The sequence below is a fragment of the Pipistrellus hanaki genome (assembly GCF_964339955.1).
Source record: "Pipistrellus hanaki genome assembly, chromosome: 16".
Taxonomy (NCBI): domain Eukaryota; kingdom Metazoa; phylum Chordata; class Mammalia; order Chiroptera; family Vespertilionidae; genus Pipistrellus; species Pipistrellus hanaki.
This window is the reverse complement of record NC_140518.1, coordinates 32,931,590-32,951,637: the sequence shown is the minus strand read 5'-3', so window position 1 is coordinate 32,951,637 and position 20,048 is coordinate 32,931,590. Positions and strand designations below refer to the sequence as shown.

Sequence of the window (20,048 nt, the reverse complement as noted above, 5' to 3'; positions counted from 1 at the left end):
GAATCAATAAAAAATGTATTTTTTAAAAGAGAGAACAACAGCTTTATTGGAACAAACATTGTGGGTCGGTCACAAAGAGACCAGGTGGTGTTTCCACATTTAGCCCAGCTGATAGAACATGTAAGAGCTGGGTTCGCGTGTCGAGGGCTGGGTTGGTGTCTGTAATGAGGTCCCTTTCCTTTGAGTTGACAGAGCGAGCCATTCAGCTGCTGTTGGGGTGCCAGCATGATGCTGAGAGCTTCCTGTCCGCGGAACACAGCCTGGTGGGAGAAATCCAGGATGTGCTGGCCCAGGCCTATGCTGCGTCAGGTACGGCATGTGTCTATTCTCTGCTCCCGGGAACACGTCGGCCTGGTTCGTTCGACCGTGACCCTAGAGCCTCATCCAGTTCGTTATCTCTTAGTCTTTCAACTGGGCCTGCTCTCCCTTCCATGTAACTTTCCTGACCCCAGAAATGCCCATCCACGGTTGATTGTGGTTCTCTTCTGGATCCAGATTTGCATTTCTTTGCAGAGGACTGGCAGAGGTCCGCCACCCACCTTCAGCAGAGCCTCCGAGTGGTCGAGGCTCGCCACGGGCCATCCAGTGTCGAAATGGGCCATGAGCTCTTCAAACTGGCCCAGATCTTTTTCAATGGGTGAGTCTTTCTCTCACTTCCCAGCACGTGGCCGGCCCTCATACTGTTCTAGCTCTCATTGGGCTCTCCCAGGTACCACTTGTTTTCTGTGGTGCTTTTCAGCATGTTGCAACTTCTTTGTTTCCCCATTAGGAGAGATCCTGTCCTTCTGTTTTGCTGATTAAGTTTCATAATTTTCTCCTGAGAGATCTGGGGGTAGCTCTTAGCTCTGAGGGAGTTTCCAAGGAGAACTGCCATGCAGTCCCCCACCCACGACAGACATAGCTGTTCTTCTCAGGCCTCCCCAGTTACTCTCACCTCCCCCGGGCTCATTCTCCACACCCTCACTCCAGGGACTCTTCCCTGGTCCTATTCTTTGTAAACCAGCTGTTTCCAACCAGGAGTAATTTCCCAGCAGGCATTTGGCAGTGTCTGGAGACAGTTTGCATTGTTGTGACTCAGAGTTGCTGCTAAACATCCTGTGTGTGCACAGGACAGCCCCTATAGCCAAGAATTACCCAACTTGCCGAAACTGGTTTGGTTCAGTGGATAGAGTGTCGGCCTGCAGACTGAAAGGTCCCAGGTTCGATTCCAGTTGGGGGCATGTACCTTGGTTGCGGGCACATCTCCAGTAGGGGGTGTGCAAGAGGCACTGACTGATGTTTCTCTCTCATCGATGTTTCTGACTCTCTATTCCTCTCTGTAAAAAAAATCAATAAAATATATTTAAAAAAAAAAAGAATTACCCAACTTATGAGTGGCGGGTAGGCCTGATTCCCGAGGCACAGAGGCAGTCCATGTGGCCAGAGAGAGAAAGGGGCTGCAGACTTATGTCATGGGTGGACTTGATTATTCTGAGTAAGCCGTGGGGTAAATATCAGATTAATGCTTTGAAATTTACCTATTTCTCAGGATCCTAGGTTCTTTATACTTTATTATTATTATTATTATTGCTTTGTTCTCCAACTCTGCCCTGCAGTGTGTTTGTGAGAGTTGTCCTATCTGCCTTTCTAGGTCGTAAGATTTGTGAGGGCAAAATGATCTTAATGTGCCTCACAGGATGTGAGTAGGCCCTCACTGCTTGATTGAATGAGTGGATTCACTCCCCTCACCTCCTTTGATCCAGGTTCGCCGTACCCGAAGCTCTGAACACGATACAAAAGGCAGAAGAGGTTCTCCTGGTGCACTATGGCCCGTGGAATGACGAGATCCAGGAGCTACAAGAGATGAAGTCCTGTTTATTGGACTTGCTGCCCGCACCTGAGGGGCCTTCCGTGTAGGATCCCAAGGGGACCTTGACCCACTGGAAAGGAGCCGTGGGTGAGCCAAAGAGGTCCTGTTGCCACTGAGCTGGCGCCAGGGACCTGCCTGACCGCCGCCAGCCTCGGGCGGGAGTCCTGGGGAGGACTTGGAAAGCATTGCAGTGGGAGGGATGCTCACCGATTGTGATGAATGCTTCTTGAAATTGTTAACTGCCCTTCAGTAGAAACTCCCAGTTCCCATAAAAGACTTAAAACCAGTATCTGGAGAGCCTAAGCCCTTTATAAGGATTTTAGCTGATCCGCAGGCATCTGGATGTCGGCCTGGGGTTTTGGCTGGGCTCCACGTCCCTAAATGATAGTAGTCTGTTTCCCTGAGACATTCCTATGGTTTCTAGTCGTCATGAATGATGTATACCGCTCCAGTGGGAACTTACACTCTCAGCCGTTGTATTATAATTGAAAAATAATTATAAAGCAAGAAATCAGGGAGGCTCCTTATCTCTAGAGACGGTCTCATGTATGGTATCTGGCTTCCTCAAATCCTTTGTTAAAACGGGTGGAGTATAAATTATGAAAAGAGAAAGAAATATGGGGCTGTTTTGTGGTCGGGAAATCTCTCCCCAGGATGGCAATTCTAAATTTGTTTCCTACCCGTTTTCTAGGCCTTATTGCCTGGCTTTCATTCTATACTCTTGGCAGACTCGCTGTCCAAATACTAATAAAATCAGGCTTGTAGCAATGACTTTGTATCACGTGTGCCTCCTGAGTTCTGTTGATTAGCAAGCCTGAAAAGAGATGACTTTTTATTTTCTACCAGACTTCCCCAAGCTGGCAAATGAAATACAGACTACATGAGTACAGAGAAGGGGGAAACTTCAGAAGATACTGAGGATATGGGCATTACCGCTTGTGGTCTCAAACTTAAGAGACAATAGTAGGGCCCTAGCTGGTGTGGCTCAGTTGCTTGGGTGTCTCTCGTGCACCAAAAAGGTCTCTGGTTTGATTCCCAGTCAGGGCACATACCTCAGTTGCAGGCTAGATCCCCAGTAGGGGGAGTGCAGGAGGCAGCCTGTCAGTGTTTAGCTCTCTCATATCAGTGTTTCTCTTTCTCTTCCTTTCCCTTCCTGTCAATAATTAATTAAAAATCTTAAATAAATTTTTTAAAAGACAGAGGTAGGAGTGATAACTCTCTTCTACCTGGATGTATGCAATGGTCTCGACCTCGCCCGGTAAGAGGGCTGGAGTCGCCCTGGGTCTGAACCCCGGAGGCTGAGTCACCGCTGTGACCAAGTGGGGCAGATGAGTGAGAGGGAAGGAATGCCAGGCCCACACTGCTCTGAGAGCTGGATCACCCTGGCCATGCCCCAGAAGGGCCCCGGGCTGCCACAGCCTTGGCACCAGGAAATGAATAGCCTAGGAGATGCTTGGCAGAAGCTCCTCAGGAAGCAGAGTGTTTGGAACACTGTCCGGTTCGTACCGGAACATTTGAATGAAGAGCAGGCAGATTCTGTTTCTCTTCTCTTCTACTAACTCACTCTGGCAAGGCAGTGGTCAGTGAGATTTGTGTACAGCTAACTTTTTCAAGAAGAAAAACTTAGTTCTGCCGGGACCGGTTTGGCTCAATGGATAGAGCGTCGGCTTGGGGACTGAAAGGTCCCGGGTTCGATTCCTGTCAAGGGCATGTACCTTGGTTGCGGGCATATCCCCAGTAGGGGGTGTGCAAGAGGCAGCTGATCGATGACTCTTTCTCATCGATGTTTCTAACTCTCTATCTCTCTCCCTTCCTCTCTGTACAAAATCAATAAAATAAAAAATTAAAAAAAATTAAAAAATGCCACTGGGAGGCATAATTTAAAAAAAAAAAAAAAAAAAAAAAAAAAAAAAGAAAAACTTAGTTCTGTGGACAGTGGTTCAAACATTTGTCATGTTTTATGTTCCTGAAAAAGTTCCTGTTGTACTTTGTAAAATAGGCATACTTCCTTAAAAAGAATGTTTAGCCAAAACCGGTTTGGCTCAGTGGATAGAGCATCGGCTTGTGGACTGAAAGGTCCCGGGTTCGATTCCGGTCAAGGGCATGTACCTTGGTTGCGGGCACATCCCCAGTAGGGGGTGTGCAAGAGGCAGCTGATCGATGATTGTCTCTCATCGATGTTTCTAACTCTCTATCCCTCTCTCTTCCTCTCTGTGAAAAATCAATAAAATATATTTTTTTAAATAAAAAATAATAAAAACTGAAAGTCAGGTTTATTTAAGATTGTGGAGCCAGGAAATGCCCTCCAGGGGGCATTCGTGATCCTAGTAGGTAAACATCCCAGAGGAGAGAATCAGTCCCTGCCTTATACAGCGCAGATAACTACAAGTTCTTATAAATGGCAACTCTCTGCAGAGCTTAGATAGACCCAGGCTAGAAGTGCAGGACCAATAAATTCCTAACAGGCTATTTATCTTCATATAAAGCAATACAGCTTGAAAAAGGAAGAGGAAAGGGTAACAGAAGTTAAGGATAAAGCACTTTTATTGCAAAGTATACATTGAAACTCAGGGGCAGCCTTCATGCCATGCATAACCTGCCATTCCTCTAGGGTTGCTGTTTTTCCTTTTGGGTATTTGAACATCAAACCGGAGCATTAAGTGCCCCTGGGGTCCAGAATTTTGCCTATGAAGAGGAGGGCCCCCGTGTCCGTGTCCCTCAGCACGAAGATGAACGGCTGGTTGAGGTGATAGTCCAGGGGGAAGGTGAGGCGCGCGGGCTGGAGCTCCGGGCCGGGGGCGGTGCCTGCCCCGTCCTCATTCCACTCGAAGCCGGCCCGGTGTTCCACTTGAGTGAGTTTGATAGATTTGCCCGTGATCTTGCTGAAGTCTGGCGAATCGAATAGGGATTGCAGCTCTGCAGAGATGGGGAGAGATTTCCATTAAAACCCTGCCTTAGCCAACACCCCAAGGAAGAATACAGCCCTGATTCCTAAATCCTGAATCAAAGAGGGAAGCGAGCTGGGAGTGGAACCGCTCTTTGACCTTTGGTGAGATAGATGGGGCTCCAGTGAAAGGCTGAGTGATTGGCCCAAAAGCACACAGCAATTGAGGTTAAGCTTAGAAACCACATCTTACAGATCTGTCTTGAGAGGCAGGGTTCTGAGTGCCTGTTACAGGGAGTATGGTCATGGCACTAAGGAATGAGTCTGATAAGGACGGCAGTTCAGTCTTCTCCGGCACCAGGTATGAGGATTAAGGAATCATCCCAGGGTCTCCCGACAAAGGCGAGTTCTGCTCAGCGAGGCAGAAGGCTCACAGGCTCACCCCCCACCCCCACCCCCAAGGCAAAGGAGCCTTGCAGACATACTCATGTCCTGCAGTGACTTAGTGACTTCGCCTTCGTAACTCAGCTTCAGCTTGGGGACGGCCAGGACTGCTTGAACGGTCTTCAGTTCTCGGTCTATGTCATGAACGAACTCAGAGGTGAGGCTCTCTTCTATCATGGTCAAGTTCTGGGTCGCTCTCAGGGGCAGGAAGAAGATGATACTCATGCTTCCAGTCAAGGGCAACTGGGCAATCTGAAACAACAGGAAAGAGACCGCATGAGTTAGTCCTTTGGAGCTTAGGAACCTAGGGATACACACACACACACACACACACACACACACACACACACGGTGCGGCCCTGGCCCTGCTTTCCCCAGCCCCTAATCTATTTCACAGTTGTCCCACTAGGCTATTGCATTCATGCAGCAAGATGTTTACTAAAGTTTCTTCAAAAAGTTGATGTCTTTTTTTAAAAATATACTTTTTTATTGTTTTTTTTACAGAGAGGAAGAGAAAGGGATAGAGAGTTAGAAACATCAATGAGAGAGAAAATCATCGATCAACTGCCTCCTGCACACCCCCCACTGGGGATGTGCCCGCAACCAATGTACATGCCCTTTACCGGAATCGAACCTGAGACCTTTCAGTCCGCAGGCCGACGCTCTATCCACTGAGCCAAACCGGTTTTGGCAAGTTGACATCTTTTCTTACCGTGGCCCAATACCAACTGATTATCTGCGGAAAGAACTTTCTCGTGTGGTTCTAAGGAGGTGGGATTGAATTCTAGGTCTCTGTCTTCTCCCAAGGTTTACCTGCCAACAGTTACTAACCATCTGTTACACAGAGAGCCCTGGACCAGAAACGAGGGAGTTGGGTACAGCAACACAGAAACCACAATAACATGAGTCCTTTGACCGGAGGTTTTTACCCCAAAATCCACGCAACAGATCGCATCCATGGCCCCAGTAGCCCCTGAAATTATATATAGAAATGTGTGCGCGCAAATTCATGGCGTTTCTGTCAAGTGTTTCAGGTGCATTGTCAGATTCCCAAAGAAAAAGGTTAAGAACTACTGCCTTAGAATTAAAATAAGTCAGGTACATGTGAAAGACTTAGAAGGTCAGCAATTTGGAGTTTGTGACAGTTTTTGAAAGTTTGGCTTTGAATTCCAGAAATAAAAGTACCCCTTCCTCCTCCCTCCCCCCCCCCCCCCACACACACACACAGAAAGAAGGAAAGAAAAGGTTTTTTAAAAACCAGCATTGGAGTAAGACCCCTTACATGGGCTGGTCCCCCACCTAATGTAGTCACCAATAATACCAAACACCTCGGTCATCCAGGAGGACTGTGGGAGGGGCAAGAAAGTGTAATTACATAGGGGTCTCCACCCAGCTTCCCTTTTGTATGACACAAAATTAAAACACTGCCCCTTGTGTGTAAAATTAAAGAGGTAAAAAAACCACACAACATTGGAGTACCCAACCTGGAGGGCCCTAATTTCACAATAAGATAATGTCACATTACCTCCTTAATTCTTACAAGTAACCCTGAGAAGGTAAGTTTCTACCCACTTTTATTTTAAGAAAAAAAAAAAAAAGCGCAGAGAAGCTATTAACTTGCAGAAAGTCACGCAGCAGTTAAAATTCAGATCGCTGTCAGATCTCAAAAGTCATTCTATGTCCACGACACCCGTCAGTCCCCTCCCCGCACCCCTACAAACCTTGCAGTTCAGGTCAGAATCCAAGCCGTAGCGTAAGACCGCCTTCGGGTCTGACATCATGGGCACTCTCACAGTCCTCTCCTCATCCAAGTGGAAATCCTGGAGGGAAGTCTTTTTGGGATCAAACTTTGTTACCCACTGCCCTGGAATGAAACAAATGGAGTGCCCTAAGTCCGGGAGGCCAGAAAGGCCGGGGCCGTGCTGAGGCCAAAGCACAGCTACAGGAGTCTCAGCTGTCCAAGGCCTCGACCCATCGGGGGACACGTAAACTCAGAAGGAAACACGGCGATTTTATTCATCTGACGGTCTGGATCGTACCCGTTCCCCGGTCACCGGGGACAACAGTAAACTGGCGTACTCTACAGCGGCGTGTCTGGGAGACGGAATCAGAGCGGTCAGAGCTGGACGGGGCCTGGACATCCTCTCACCGCCCCTCGCAGCTGGGAAAGCACTGCGGCCCAGAGAGGCAGCGTGACTTGCCAAGGTCACACCGCACGTCGACGATCAGCCCCTTAGTTCAATGTCGCCTTTTACCAGGCTGGTCTGGAACTGCCGCTTTCACTTCCTGGGGACCAGGGCTGCAGGCTGAGCGTTTCTCTGGGAGTTTAGGGGTCCGTTCTTGCTACTGCTTGATAGGTGGTTATGAAGCATTTTTTTAATAAAGCATTTTAAGGGAAGGTTGCCCGGAACCCCACCCGAGGCTTATCTGCATGGGGCTGGCCTGGGGAAGTTTGGGCATACCGCCACAGCCCGAAGAATGCCGTTAGAGAGCCAGCAGTGGCTTACTGGGTCCCTGCTCCCGGGCACCGCGCTGGGGCTGATGGGAGGGTGGCAGGGGACCTAGCGTGCCTTTGAAGTACGTGCATCATCCCCATGTGAGAGATGAGAGAGCAGGCCCAGAAAGGCGATGGAGGGGTGCGAGGCTCTGCAGCCGGGAAGTCAGAGCCGGGCCCTGACGCCCATCTGACTCCGGCCAGAAACCGAGCAGTGCCCACGCCACACGCATGGCCGTGTGTCCTCTCCTCCGCCGTCTCCTCACGGCCTGTCACGCTTCGTAGGCCCGGGATCTGTCCACACCGGCTACCGCGCAGCCAGGGGCGTTTCTCGGGCCCTCCTCCGGCTTCGCCTCCGCCTCCGGGGTGTGGTTGTGGAACTTGGTCTTTGACTGCCCCCGCCCTTTCCTGGTCCTGCCTGGCCCCCACCATCCACCCTCGGCCTACAGGGGAGTGGAGAAGGCCTCACCCTTGAAGTAAGCCACCCCCAGGAGGAGGATGCTGATTTCGCTGGGCAGGTCCCTGGTGGACCTCGCCACCTTCCCCTTGGTCTGGGCCTGCACCCAGTTGTTCATCTCCTGCAGGTCCGTGCGGGCGTTGCCGGTCAGGACCCTGGGCCTGGTCCCGTAGGACTTCTCCAGGGGCGCGACGAAGCTGGTCTTTATCCGCAGCTCTGGGGAGAGAAGGCGCGGGGAGAGGGTGGTCCGAGAGCGAAGCCAGCATCCCCTCCGCGGCAGCATGCCGGGCTGGGGTTCTGGCTTCCGCTCGGCCCCGACTCCCCGCCTGCTGTCTCCCCACGACCGGCTGGGTGGTGCCCCCTCCCCCAGGCGGCTCTGGGCAGGGAGCCACACATTCTGCTCCGGGCTGTTTCTCTTCGTGTTACCGCCCTCCCCTGACCCTCTTCCCCTGTCCCCCTCGGGCCACTTCCTCTTTCGGATCCCCTTTGCGCTCCCGGGGCCCCTTCCTGCCCACCAGGCTAGCCCTGGCCGGGGCACACACGATCGGCTGGTGGGAGAGGAACTCCCCACGCAGCCCGGGCGGGCACACTCACTCCTCTCGAAGGCGATCCGGGAGGCCGTCTTGAGGTTTTTCTGGGGGGCGGTGACGGCGGCCAGGAGCTCCTTGTAGGTGCCATGGATGTCCGGGTTGGTGATCAGGTCGTAGTAGAGAGCCCGGTGGATGGTGGACTCTGTCCGCTGCTCAGCTCCTGCCGGAGAGACAAGGACGTGGGCTCGAGGACCGTGCACCAGGCAGCGCAGGCCGGCTCCCGGGCCAGGACAGGACGGAGCACCGGCCCTTAGTCTTTTGCAGGGGTCCTCAAACTTTTTAAAGTGGGGGCCAGATCACGGTCCCTCAGAGAGCTGGAGGGCCGGACTATATGAACTACTAATTCCTACTGTAACACCTCGGCTGCACTCACTGCCCAGAAAACCTGGCGGGCAGGATCAGACTCCTCTGTGGGCCGCATGTGGCCCGCGGGCTGTAGTTTGAAGACCCCTGGTCTTTTGTCTCCTGATACTGGAGGCCTCCTTAGGGAGGAAGGACTCTGAAGGCAACAGAAGAAACAGAGCTTTTCCTAAAGCAGACTGAGGGCATCGGGCCAGAGAGAGAGAAGGGCGGGCCTGAGCGGTACAGGTCCCCAAGCTTCTCCCATCTCACCACACTGTTCTGTAGCCACCTGTTTGTTATTTACTTATTTTTATTGGTTTTATTTTTTTATTATTTTTTTTTTTTAGAGAGAGAGGGGAAGGGCGGGAGAGACAGACACACAGACATCAATTTGTTGTTCTGCTTATTTATGCATTCATCGGTTGATTCTTGTACGTGCCCTGACCCAGGATTGAACCCGCAAGCTTGGCATATCGTGACAATGCTGTAACCAACTGAGCTACCCTACCAAGGCCTGAGTCATTCATTTCCCTGTGACCCAAGTAGAGGCAAAAACTATGCCCACTTGCCCTGGCCGGTTTGGCTCAGTGGATAGAGCATCAGCGTGTGGACTGAGGGGTCCCAGGGTCAATTCCAGTTGGGAGCATGTGCCTTGGTTACATGCACGTCCCCAGTAGGGGGATGTGCAGGAGGAGGCTGATCGATGTTTCTCTCTCATCGATGTTTCTAAGTCTCTATCCCTCTCCCTTCCTTTCTGTAAAAAATCAATAAAATATATTAGAAAAAAAAAAAAACTACGCCCACCTGCCAAAACCGGTTTGGCTCAATGGATAGAGCGTCGGCTTGGGGACTGAAAGGTCCCGGGTTCGATTCCGGTCAAGGGCATGTACCTTGGTTGCGGGCACATCCCCAGTAGGGGGTGTGCAAGAGGCAGCTGATCGATGACTCTCTCTCATCGATGTTTCTAACTCTCTATCCCTCTCCCTTCCTATCTGTACAAAATCAATAAAATATATTTTAAAAAAAATAAAAAATAAAAATTACTTATTTAAAAAAAAACTACGCCCACTTTTGTGCAGCTATATCCCCAGAACCGAGCCAATGTGTGGCCTGTAATGGAAGCTCATTTAAGGAGTTAATGAGTGTCAAAGCCACCGTGTCAGTAAGGGGTCCTGAGGTGGCACACTGGTGTCAGCGGTGCTCCGCCCCCTCCTGGGAGCGAGGGGTGTGTGTGTGTGTGTGTGTGTGTGTGTGTGTGAGTGTGTGTGTGTGTGAGTGTGTGTGTGTGAGTGTGTGTGTGTGCGTGAGTGTGTGTGCGTGTGTGTGTGAGTGTGTGTGTGTGAGTGTGTGTGTGTGAGTGTGTGTGTGTGGGTGTGTGTGTGTGTGTGAGTGTGTGTGTGAGTGTGTGTGTGTGTGTGTGAGTGTGTGTGTGTGTGTGTGTGTGTGTGAGTGTGTGTGTGTGAGAGTGTGTCAGTGTATGGGTGTGTGTGAGTGTGTGTGTGTGGGTGTGTGTGTGTGAGTGTGAGTGTGTGGGTGTGTGTGTGAGTGTGTGTGTGAGTGTGTGTGTGTGTGAGTGTGTGTGTGTGTGTGTGTGTGGGTGTGTGTGTGTGAGTGTGAGTGTGTGTGTGAGTGTGTGTGTGTGTGAGTGTGAGTGTGTGTGTGTGTGAGTGAGTGTGTGTGAGTGTGTGAGTGTGAGTGTGTGTGTGAGTGTGTGTGTGTGAGTGTGAGTGTGTGTGTGTGTGTGAGTGAGTGTGTGTGAGTGTGTGTGTGTGTGTGAGTGTGTGTGTGTGTGTGTGTGTGTGTGTGTGTGTGTGAGTGTGTGAGTGTGTGTGTGTGTGTGTGAGTGTGTGAGTGTGAGTGTGTGTGTGTGTGAGTGAGTGTGTGTGAGTGTGTGAGTGTGAGTGTGTGTGAGTGTGTGTGAGTGTGTGTGAGTGTGAGTGTGTGTGTGTGTGAGTGAGTGTGTGTGAGTGTGTGAGTGTGAGTGTGTGTGAGTGTGTGTGAGTGTGTGTGTGTGTGAGTGTGAGTGTGTGTGTGTGAGTGAGTGTGTGTGAGTGTGTGAGTGTGAGTGTGTGTGAGTGTGTGTGAGTGTGTGTGTGTGTGAGTGTGTGTGTGTGTGTGTGTGTGTGAGTGTGTGAGTGTGTGAGTGTGTGTGTGAGTGTGTGTGTGTGTGTGTGTGTGAGTGTGTGAGTGTGTGAGTGTGTGAGTGTGTGAGTGTGAGTGTGTGTGAGTGTGTGTGTGTGTGTGTGTGTGTGTGTGTGAGTGTGTGTGTGTGTGTGTGAGTGTGTGTGTGTGTGTGACTGTACGCACTGCACTTGCTGGCCGGGGCCTGTGGGCTCTTCTCCGCAGCGCTGGGCCCTCCCTGAGACGCCGCCCTGGGGCCCGGAGAGCAGAGACGCGGAGGCCGGGGCAGCGGGGCCGGGCTCTGGCGGAGGACTCACCCAGCGAGAGGGCGGAGAGCGCCGTGGCCACGCTGAGCGGGGACAGGAGCACGTTGGCCGCGGGGCTGGCGCTGGACCTCGCGCGGTACAGGTCGTAGCCGAAGTTGGAGACGGCGGCGGCCAGCTTGTTCACGGGGACCTTGAAGAAGGGGTCCTCCTCCTCCACGGGCCCCGCCGTGGTCTCCTGGTCCGGGGAGCCCTGGGTGCGAGGACAGGGGCCCGTGGGCATGAGCGGGGCGGCTGGGCTCTGCCCGCCTGACGGGGGTGGTCAGCCTAGCGCGGGAGTGGGCATCAGGAGCTCTGCTGGGGCGAGGCAGCCCAAAGAGACACTAGCTGACCAGGTTTCAACACTAGTGACCTGCGGCCTCAGGCCTGTGACACACTTTAAAAAAAAAAGTCCAGCCGGTGTGGCTCAGTGGTGGCGCATCAACCCATGAGCCTGTTTGATGTAACACGTTCTCGGGTTACATTCTGATCCCCAGTAGGGGGCGTGTAGGAGGCAGCCAATGAATGAATGATTCTCTCTCATCGTGGATGCTTCTATCTTTCTCCCTCTCCCTCTCTCTCTCTAAAATCAATAAAATATGTTTAATAATAAAATAAGTTAAAATTTTAAAAAATATTTATATACAAGGAGAGAAGGGGAGCCTCCTCCTCTCCCAAGAAGCCCCGTTCTCAGGCCAGACCAGGTTTCTTCTGCTCTCCCCACTTCCCGCTCCCAGCTCTCCCTCTCCCCGTCAGACCTCCGTCTTCGATGGCCCTGATCCCATCACCTCCTCCCCACAGACTTCCCCAGTTTGTCCCAATCGGAAGGGACCTTTTGGCGTTGTGACCTTTTTTAGAGTTCAATACCATATATATATGAACCACCTGCCCTGCGCTGACGGGGCACTGTGCTCGTTCTTTTCACTTGAGCTGCTTCCTCTCATGCTTGTTGACGAATTTGATAACCTCCCAAGACCAATATCTCACACACCTGAACCCCTTGAAGGCAAGACCTGCCTGTTGCCGAGCAGGTGTTCAGTAGATGAGAGATAAGTGCCTGGCCACATGGTCCTGTGAGATGGGTGTTTCTAAATCCCTTTTCATAGATACAGGGACTTGTCTAAGGTCACACGTTAGGGAGAGGTCACGACCAAGGCCAGGCCTGCAGCCAGTGTGCCCTGGGCCCTCGGGTGGCACTGACGCCTGTGGTCACATCGCATGGGCCTCCGGCATCTGCCGTTGCAACAGAAACGTGCTCCCTCCGCAGCTTTACATGGGAACCCATGTCTACGAATAGCGCCCCCTGGTGAGTCCCGCAGCAACGCAGGTAATGAGGGAGGAGGGCCTGCCCTGAAGGGGCGCCCCGGGCTTGGGAGAGTGCTTTTTTTGCTTTTCGCTTTTGGGGATCTTATTTTTGCCCCCACTCTGTCCTCTGAAAGGGGGGGCAGACATTGCCTCTGTTTTGCTGATGTCCAGGGGTAGAGGCCTCGCCTGGAACCGGGGTGCCTGTTGAGGAGAGGCCCCCCGACCCACCACCACTTCCCACCCCCTCACCCACCCCACCCTCCCCACCCACCCCACGCACCACCACTGACCTCCGGGCTGCCAGCGCTGTTCTGGCAGCTGCCGCTCGCGAGGAGGGCTCCAGTCCAGAGGAGTAGCACGAGGGCCTGCATCCCGGGGCCTGCGAGGAAGCGAGAGGTGGCAGGCTGCGACCCTCAGCCCCCACCCTGCACCGCCAGGCCAGCCTGGGCACGGAGCAGGGGCTCGGCACCTCCGCTCCAGCCTCCCCAGTGGACGCTCAGCTAGATCCCTCTCTCTCAGCAACTCCCGGCCCTCCCCTGCCTCGGGGCCCACAGTCCCATCCGGTGAGCGTGAGCTTTCTCTCCATGGTCTGTGTCAGGAGGCCCACCTGGGAACCCAAAGCCCAGACCGTGAAGACCCAGAGGCGGGCTCCTGGGTGTGGGTATGTCTAGCAAATGCCCACCAAGGTTTCCCCCGGAGGCGCCGGGCCAGCTCATGCTGTAGGATTTGGGGCAATGTCAGGAGCAGAATGGGGGCAGCATCAAGGCCTCGGGAGCAGGATCGCTGATACAGAGAGTGGAGGCCTCCGGGCCAGCCCCTGCCCGCCCCGGGGAGCTCTCAGCTCGCTGCCCTCCTCTGGCCTGGGAGCCGTGGCCTCACAAGGGACTCCTTTCCTCCCCAGTCAGAGCTCTGATTCTGACGGTTAGGAGGGCTGGGCCTCGGGGGGGACAGCTTGGGCTCAAATTTCAATTCTGGGTCTTAATAGCTTTCTTTCTTTCTTTTTTTTTTTCCCTTCTAATTTTCACCTGATATTTTTTTCCATTAATTTGTAGAAAGAGTGGGAGGGAGGGGCAGAGACAGAGAGAGAAACATCAATGTGAGAGAGACACATTGTGCACAAGCAGGGCAGGGGGATCAAGCCTGCATCCCAGGTACATGCCCCTTGACCAGAATCAAACCCTGGACCCTTCAGTGCACAGAGCCAAACTGGCTAGGGTTTAATAGCTTTCTAAGTCATAATATCTTCTCTTATAAAATGGAAATCAAATAGTTCTTATTTGATCAAATAGTTCTCTATTGTGATAAGGATTAAAGTAGATGATGCCTCAATCACACTTCCCAGTGCCAGAGACAGGTGAGCCCTCCAGGGGTCCCCAAACCAAAACGTGTCCCTCCAACGGGAACCCCAGGGCCCCCTTCTCCCCAGAGAGCCAGGTCTTCTTCCCCCTCCCCCTGGAAATAGCTCTCACTCCTTCGAAGCCTTCTTTCCTCCAGGTCAAACAGCCCCCCTCTTAGGAAGACCACCCAAGGCCCTTCTGCTCCCCAGCTGTGGTCTCTTCCGGCCCGGCTCTGGCCTGGCCCCTGGGCCACAAGGGAAAAGGGAAATCTGGGTCCAGGGCTTTCGGTCCAGGGCTCTAGGTCAAGCATGTCAAACTCTCGGCCCGTGGGCCATGGGCCTCCTTTATTTGGCCCGCGTTAGCCTCTGAGTTTGACACGCTTGCTCTAGGCTCCACCACCCCTCGCCCTCCTGCACTCACTGTATGTACATCTGTAAACCAGATGGACGCTCAGCTAGATCCCTCCCTCTCAGCAACTCCCGACCCTCCCCTGCCTCGGGGCCCACAGTCCCATCAGGTGAGCGTGAGCTTTCACTCCATGGTCTGTGTCAGGAGGCCCACCTGGGAGCCCAAAGCCAGGACCGTGAAGACCCAGCGTTGATAAGGATTAAAGTAAATGATGTCTTAGTCACACTTCCCAGGGGCAGGCAGGAGCTGAGCACACACAGGCTGCAATCTCTTCTTCTTCTTTTTTTTCTTTTTCTTTTTTTTTTTAAGTATATTTTATTGATTTTTGTACAGAGAGGAAGGAAGAGAGATAGTTAGAAACATCGATGAGAGAGAGTCATCAATCAGCTGCCTCTTGCACACCCCCGACTGGGGATATGCCCGCAGCCAAGGTACATGCCCTTGACCGGAATTGAACCCGGGACCCTTCGGTCCCCAAGCCGACACTATCCATTGAGCCAAACCGGTTTCGGCCGATCTCTTCTTTTGTTGTCTTCCATGCTCTGTAACGTTGCCCAGTGGATTACCGGGCTTACTTTTAAGGACTTCAGCCAATAATCACACACTGCACCCCCAACTTTCCTGTTTGTTCTGAGAAGTCAGGAAAGTATGTGTTGTGTGTTGGGGGGTGGGTGTGATCAGGTACAAGAAAGGACAATGAGAAGTCTCAAGACCCTTGGGGCGTGTGTGTGTGTGTGTGTGTGTGTGTAAAGGGCCCCAATCACACACCCCACACACACAACTGATACTTTCCTGACTTCTCAGAGCAAATAGGAAAGTTGTGGGTGCAGTGTGTGATTTTCGGCCAAAGTCCTTAAAAAGCAAGCCTGATTTCAACTGGGCAACGTTAGAGCATCCCTTTCCCCATCCCTCCCCCCCCACCATGGTCCCAGAGGTGCAGGGGCGAACCTCCCTGGGATCACGGTGTGGGGGGAAGGGATGGGGAAAGGGATGAGGCAGCTGAGGGTGGGGGATCCCAAATCAGATCTTCCCAGAGGCCTTCTGGTTAGAAAGAGGGACAGCATCGCAACCACCAGGACTTTGTCTGGTCCATGTCCTCCATCCACACGGCCAAGTCAAGAATTTGTCTTTGTCTTCCCTGCCTGCCCCCTCCCCTCCCCGCAACACACACACACACACACACACACACACACACACACACACACGGGTCTCGAGACCTCTCGTTGTCCTTTCCTGCACCCAATCACACCCCACACACACAACACATACTTTTCTGACTTCGCAGAACAAACAGGAAAGTTGGGGGTGCCGTGTGTGATTTTTGGCCGAAGTCCTTACAAGTAAGCCCGGTAATCCACTGGGCAACGTTACAGAGCCTGAGGGGCAACAAAAGGAGAGATGGCCGCCTGCGTGTGCTCCGCGCCTGCCTGCCTGCCCCCGGGACCCGCTTTCCCTGTAAACCCCGATGGGGAGCCCGTCTCCTCAGCAGCCGCCCTGCCCCACGGCTGCCCCTGCCTCTCAGGGACACATCTGCCCTGAGACGGGGCCAGAGAGGCCTTAACGCCATCCAGCTCTCCGCCCAGCCGGCCGCACCCAGAGCTGGCGGAGCCCTCCTCGCTGAGCCTCCGGAGACCGGCTTCCTGGAGACTGAAAACTCCGTAGGTCGCAGGCAGAGGCCAGAGGGAAGGCTGTCAGCTCCTGTTGCTCTGGCCAGCGGGGAGCTGCGATAGGAGCCAGGGACGGGGTCATCCCGGGACAGTGTGTGGGCAGGCGAAGTTCACCATTGCAATCCCTGTGGAAGGGGGACCCTCTCTGTGGGAATCCCTACGAGTGGAGCCCAAGCCCCGGGCCCCGTGATCACGGTCACCATGTGGGTGGGCTGCGGACTGAGGGTGCAGGGAGAGACCCCGGTGGGATAAGGCAATGGCTCCACAGCCGGCCCAGGGCCAGGTACCGGGACACGTAGTCTTAACAGCACCTCTGTGAGTCCTCCGCCTTGGCCCTGGGGGCGAGGGGAGTGGAGAGGTTATTGAAAGCCCCCTACAAGGCTGAGGGTCTGCCTGGGGGCCCCTCTGAGCCCTGTCCAGGGTGATGGCTCATGGGTTGGGCAGGCCGCCATGGCGGCCAGGGACAGAGGGACAACAGTGCCATCCTGTCCAAAGGGCGGCAGTATCCCAGCCAGATTCCTGTCCTACCAGGCTGGGGAGGGCATGGGGAGGCATAGACACCTCGCTGCTGAGCCACGGTCAGGCCTTCTCTCTGCCACGTGGCCCACGTCAAAAGGCACAAGGAACTGGGGTTTCCTGATCTTGCCTTCAAACTGGGAGGATCCATTGGAGCCAATGCATGTGTTTCTAATTAAACCCAATTGTGAGACAAACACCACCATCACCATCCTCCTCCTCCTCCTTTTCTTTCCTCCCCCCATCCCCTCCTCCTTCTCCTCCTCCTCCTCCCAGAACCACAGAGCCTTCAAGCCACAGGGTGGTGGACCACATGGGCCGAGCAAGAAGGGAACGCCCTCTCCTCTGGCTCAGGGAGGGAGAGTCCAAAGGGTCCCCTCCCAGCCCACCCCACCCAGGGTGACCCCAGCAGTGCCCAGGCGATGTTCCTTAGGAAGACCTGCTTAAGGGGCCGGAGTGCCCCTGAGCTCCCCCTCCCCGCTCCGCAGAGGGACCAGCCCTGGGCACGCACTCCCCGGCCCCTGCCTCTCCCACCCTCAGCCCGGGCCTGAACTCCCCGTGGGGCTGGGCATGGCCGCGGCGATGGGGTTTCTGGGAAGCCTGCAGCTGTTCTCTGGCCCGGACCCACGCCTCGCCGTGGCATGCCTCCGGGAGCGGAAGGGGCGCGGGCAGCATTCTCTCCAGCACTGGCAGCTGAGCCCCCCCCAAACCCCAAACCCTGGCCGGGCTGCATAGCAATCTCTGTGTGTGAGAGGCCAGCACCCCGCGGACCTGCCAGCTTTTCCTGGCAGCTCGCTTGGCCAGCGGCACAGGGTGGGCCCCGGGGAGAAGGACCCAGCTGTCCTCCCTCCCAGCCCTCCAGCTGCTGGGCAGGGCTGGGAAGTCACCGCTGAAGTCAGCACCAGTTGCCTGGAAAGGCAGTGGCGAGCTGAGCCAGCGAAGGCCAAGGCCGGGCTGCAGGATGGGCTGCCACCCCAGAGGCCCCGGCACGGCTCCCGGCAGCCTCCTCCCCTCGGGGCTGCAGAGCCTCTTGGAGGTGCCACTCAGACCGGACCCTGCAGCTGAGCTCCCTGCTTCTCCCCGCACAGCCCCCTCCATTGTTTGCCACCCACTTCATTCAAGTTCTCCCAGCCTCTCCTCGTGTGCACCGGAGTCTGGGGGTAACTGGGTTGTCGCCTTCTGGCCCCCATCTCCCTCTGCCTTCTCTCACCCACTAGCCCTGATGCCCACGCTGCAGAGGCTGCTTTTCCCCCCCTCCCCTCCCTTGCACCTCTCTTTCCCATGCCCCTGGGGACCTGCCTCTCCCCAGCCCCGAGAGTCTGTCCTGTCTTCCCCCGGCACCGAGGCCAGGCAGGGCTGCTTTACCTGTGGGTGCGCTGCTGCCCGGCGCCCAGCTCAGTCTGCACACTGAGGGGGCTCCTGCAAACACAAGAGCTTTTTCTGCTGCCTCCCAATCCCCCTCCCAGCAGGCTTCAGATTACAGCTACTCCTGCCTTAAAGCGACCTGCACTCAATTCAGATTCTGCGATTGCATAATTGTCTGGTGTTAACTTTAACCCACTGCTGCCCTTCCCCCATGCACCCCTGCAACACACACACATTCACACACCCTACTCCACCAGGCCCTCCTTCAGGCCCTGGCCCCTCCCCGCCTGAGGTTTCACCCCCAGAGGGCACCCTGGCCAGCCCGGGTGGGAGGCAGGACTGAGGGAGAGCCTTGCAGGAGGAGGCCCCCCGAGGCAGGCTAGTGAGAAAACACTGGCCCAGTACTGGGGTTCTGGGTTTTCCCTGGTCCTGGGTTCTGACACTGACTGGGGTTTGGGGCAGGACAACTCTCACAGTTCCTCCCTTTCTCAGCTAAAAAGTGAAGGGATGGTCCAGCTGGGTATCTCAGTTGGTTAGAGCATCTCCCTGATATGCCAAGGTTGCAGGTTTGATCCCTGGTCAGGGCACCTACAAGAAGCAACCAATGAATGCATGAAAAAGTGGAGCAACAAACCTCTCTCTTTCTCTCTCTCTCTCCTAAAAAAAAAAAAAAAAAAAAAATCAATAAGTAAGAAACATTTTTTAAATGAAAAGATGAGCTTGGCTGGTATGGCTCAGTGGTTGAGCATCCACCTATGAACCAGGAGGCCACAGTTTGATTCTCAGTCAAGGCACATGCCCGGGTTGTGGGCTTGATCCCGGTAGGAAGCAGCTGATCAGTGATTCTCTGTCATCATTGATGTTTCTATCTCTCCCTCTCCCTTCCTCGCTGAAATCAATAAAAATATGTAAATAATTTTTTTTTAAATGAAGGTTGCCGGGTAGCTCAGTTGGTTAGAGCAGTGTTTTTCAACTTTTTTTGGGCAAAGGCACACTTGTTTCATGAAAAAAATCACGAGGCACACCACCATTAGAAAATGTTAAAAAATTTAACTCTGTGCCTACATTGACTATATATAAAGTAATTCTCTTGAATAGGAATCAAATAAACACAAAGAAAGTATTTTATAATTACTTTATTATGAAATATTAAGTAAACAAAATAGTGAAAAATTATAAAATTCTTGTCTTGTCTGCACCTACGGCACACCAGGCAACATCTCGCGGCACACTAGTGTGCCGCGGAACAGCGGTTGAAAAACGCTGGGTTAGAGCGTCATCCCGCTATGCCAAGGTTTTGGGTTCGATCTCCAGTCAAGGCACATACAAGAATCAACCAATGAATGCGTAAATAAGTGACTTAACCAATGCTTCTCTCTCCCTTCCTCTCTTTCTCTAAAACCAATTTAAGAAAAAAAAACATACAAAAACAACGAAGGGATGGAACTAGAATATCTGTGTGCTTTTTAAGCCCTAAAATTCTATGATTTTGAAAGGTCAGTGGAGCCCTAACCCATTTGGCCTGGTGGATAGAACGTCGGCCTTCAGACTGAAGGGTCCCAGGTTTGATTCCGGTCAAGGGCATGTACCTTGGTTGCAGGAGAGAGAGACAGGAACATCAATGATGAGAGAGAACCATTGATCGGCAGCCTCCTGCATGCCCCCTCCCTCCCTCTCTAAATCAATAAAATTATATTTTTTTAAAAAGAGAAGAAGAAGAATGGTAGAAGGACATGACTGTCTGAGTAGACAACTTAAAATTGGACCCCCTGCCAAAATCGGTTTAGCTCAATGGATAGAGCGTCAGCCTGCGGACTGAAAGGTCCCGGGTTCGATTCCGGTCAGGGGCATGTACCTTGGTTGCCGGCACATCCCCATTAGGGGGTGTGCAAGAGGCAGCTGATTGATGATTCTCGCTCATCGATGTTTCTAACTCTCTATCCCTCTCTCTTCCTCTCTGTAAAAAA

At 53.3% G+C, this 20,048-nt stretch overlaps 2 protein-coding genes across 4 annotated transcripts in view; one reads left to right on the top strand and one right to left on the bottom strand.

The window, feature by feature from the left end:
• SMYD4 (SET and MYND domain containing 4) overlaps positions 1-3,490 on the top strand; it is a 30,076-nt gene extending 26,586 nt beyond the window's left edge. The window contains exons 8-10 of one of the 3 annotated variants that reach the window (XM_084862901.1): positions 193-309; positions 496-637; positions 1,743-3,490. In XM_084862901.1, the coding sequence (XP_084719027.1) occupies positions 193-309; positions 496-637; positions 1,743-1,896 (413 nt within the window). In that variant the 3' untranslated portion in view covers positions 1,897-3,490. The remainder of the gene's footprint in view (positions 1-192; positions 310-495; positions 638-1,742) is intronic. The other 2 variants (XM_084862899.1, XM_084862900.1) reach the window with 2 other exon arrangements.
• An 885-nt stretch (positions 3,491-4,375) lies between these two features.
• SERPINF1 (serpin family F member 1) lies at positions 4,376-18,238 on the bottom strand. The gene is made up of 8 exons (XM_084863011.1): positions 18,082-18,238; positions 13,079-13,167; positions 11,499-11,697; positions 8,723-8,878; positions 8,141-8,344; positions 6,899-7,041; positions 5,219-5,429; positions 4,376-4,765 (listed from the first exon to the last, which is right to left on the bottom strand). The coding sequence occupies exons 2-8, from the start codon at positions 13,157-13,159 to the stop codon at positions 4,506-4,508; spliced, it is 1,254 nt and encodes a 417-aa protein (XP_084719137.1). The 5' UTR covers positions 13,160-13,167; positions 18,082-18,238; the 3' UTR covers positions 4,376-4,505.
• Positions 18,239-20,048: the final 1,810 nt, after the last annotated feature.

What these genes read in the sequence shown, in the direction of transcription:
- SERPINF1 (XM_084863011.1), bottom strand. Translation starts at nt 13,159, where the DNA reads ATGCAGGCCCTCGTGCTACTCCTCTGGACTGGAGCCCTCCTCGCGAGC. An exon ending in ACAGCGCTGGCAGCCCGGAG is followed by an intron (nt 11,698 to 13,078) that starts GTCAGTGGTGGT and finishes CCTCGCACCCAG; the next exon opens with GGCTCCCCGGACCAGGAGAC. An exon ending in GGGGGTGGCTTACTTCAAGG is followed by an intron (nt 7,042 to 8,140) that starts GTGAGGCCTTCT and finishes GTTTCATTCCAG; the next exon opens with GGCAGTGGGTAACAAAGTTT.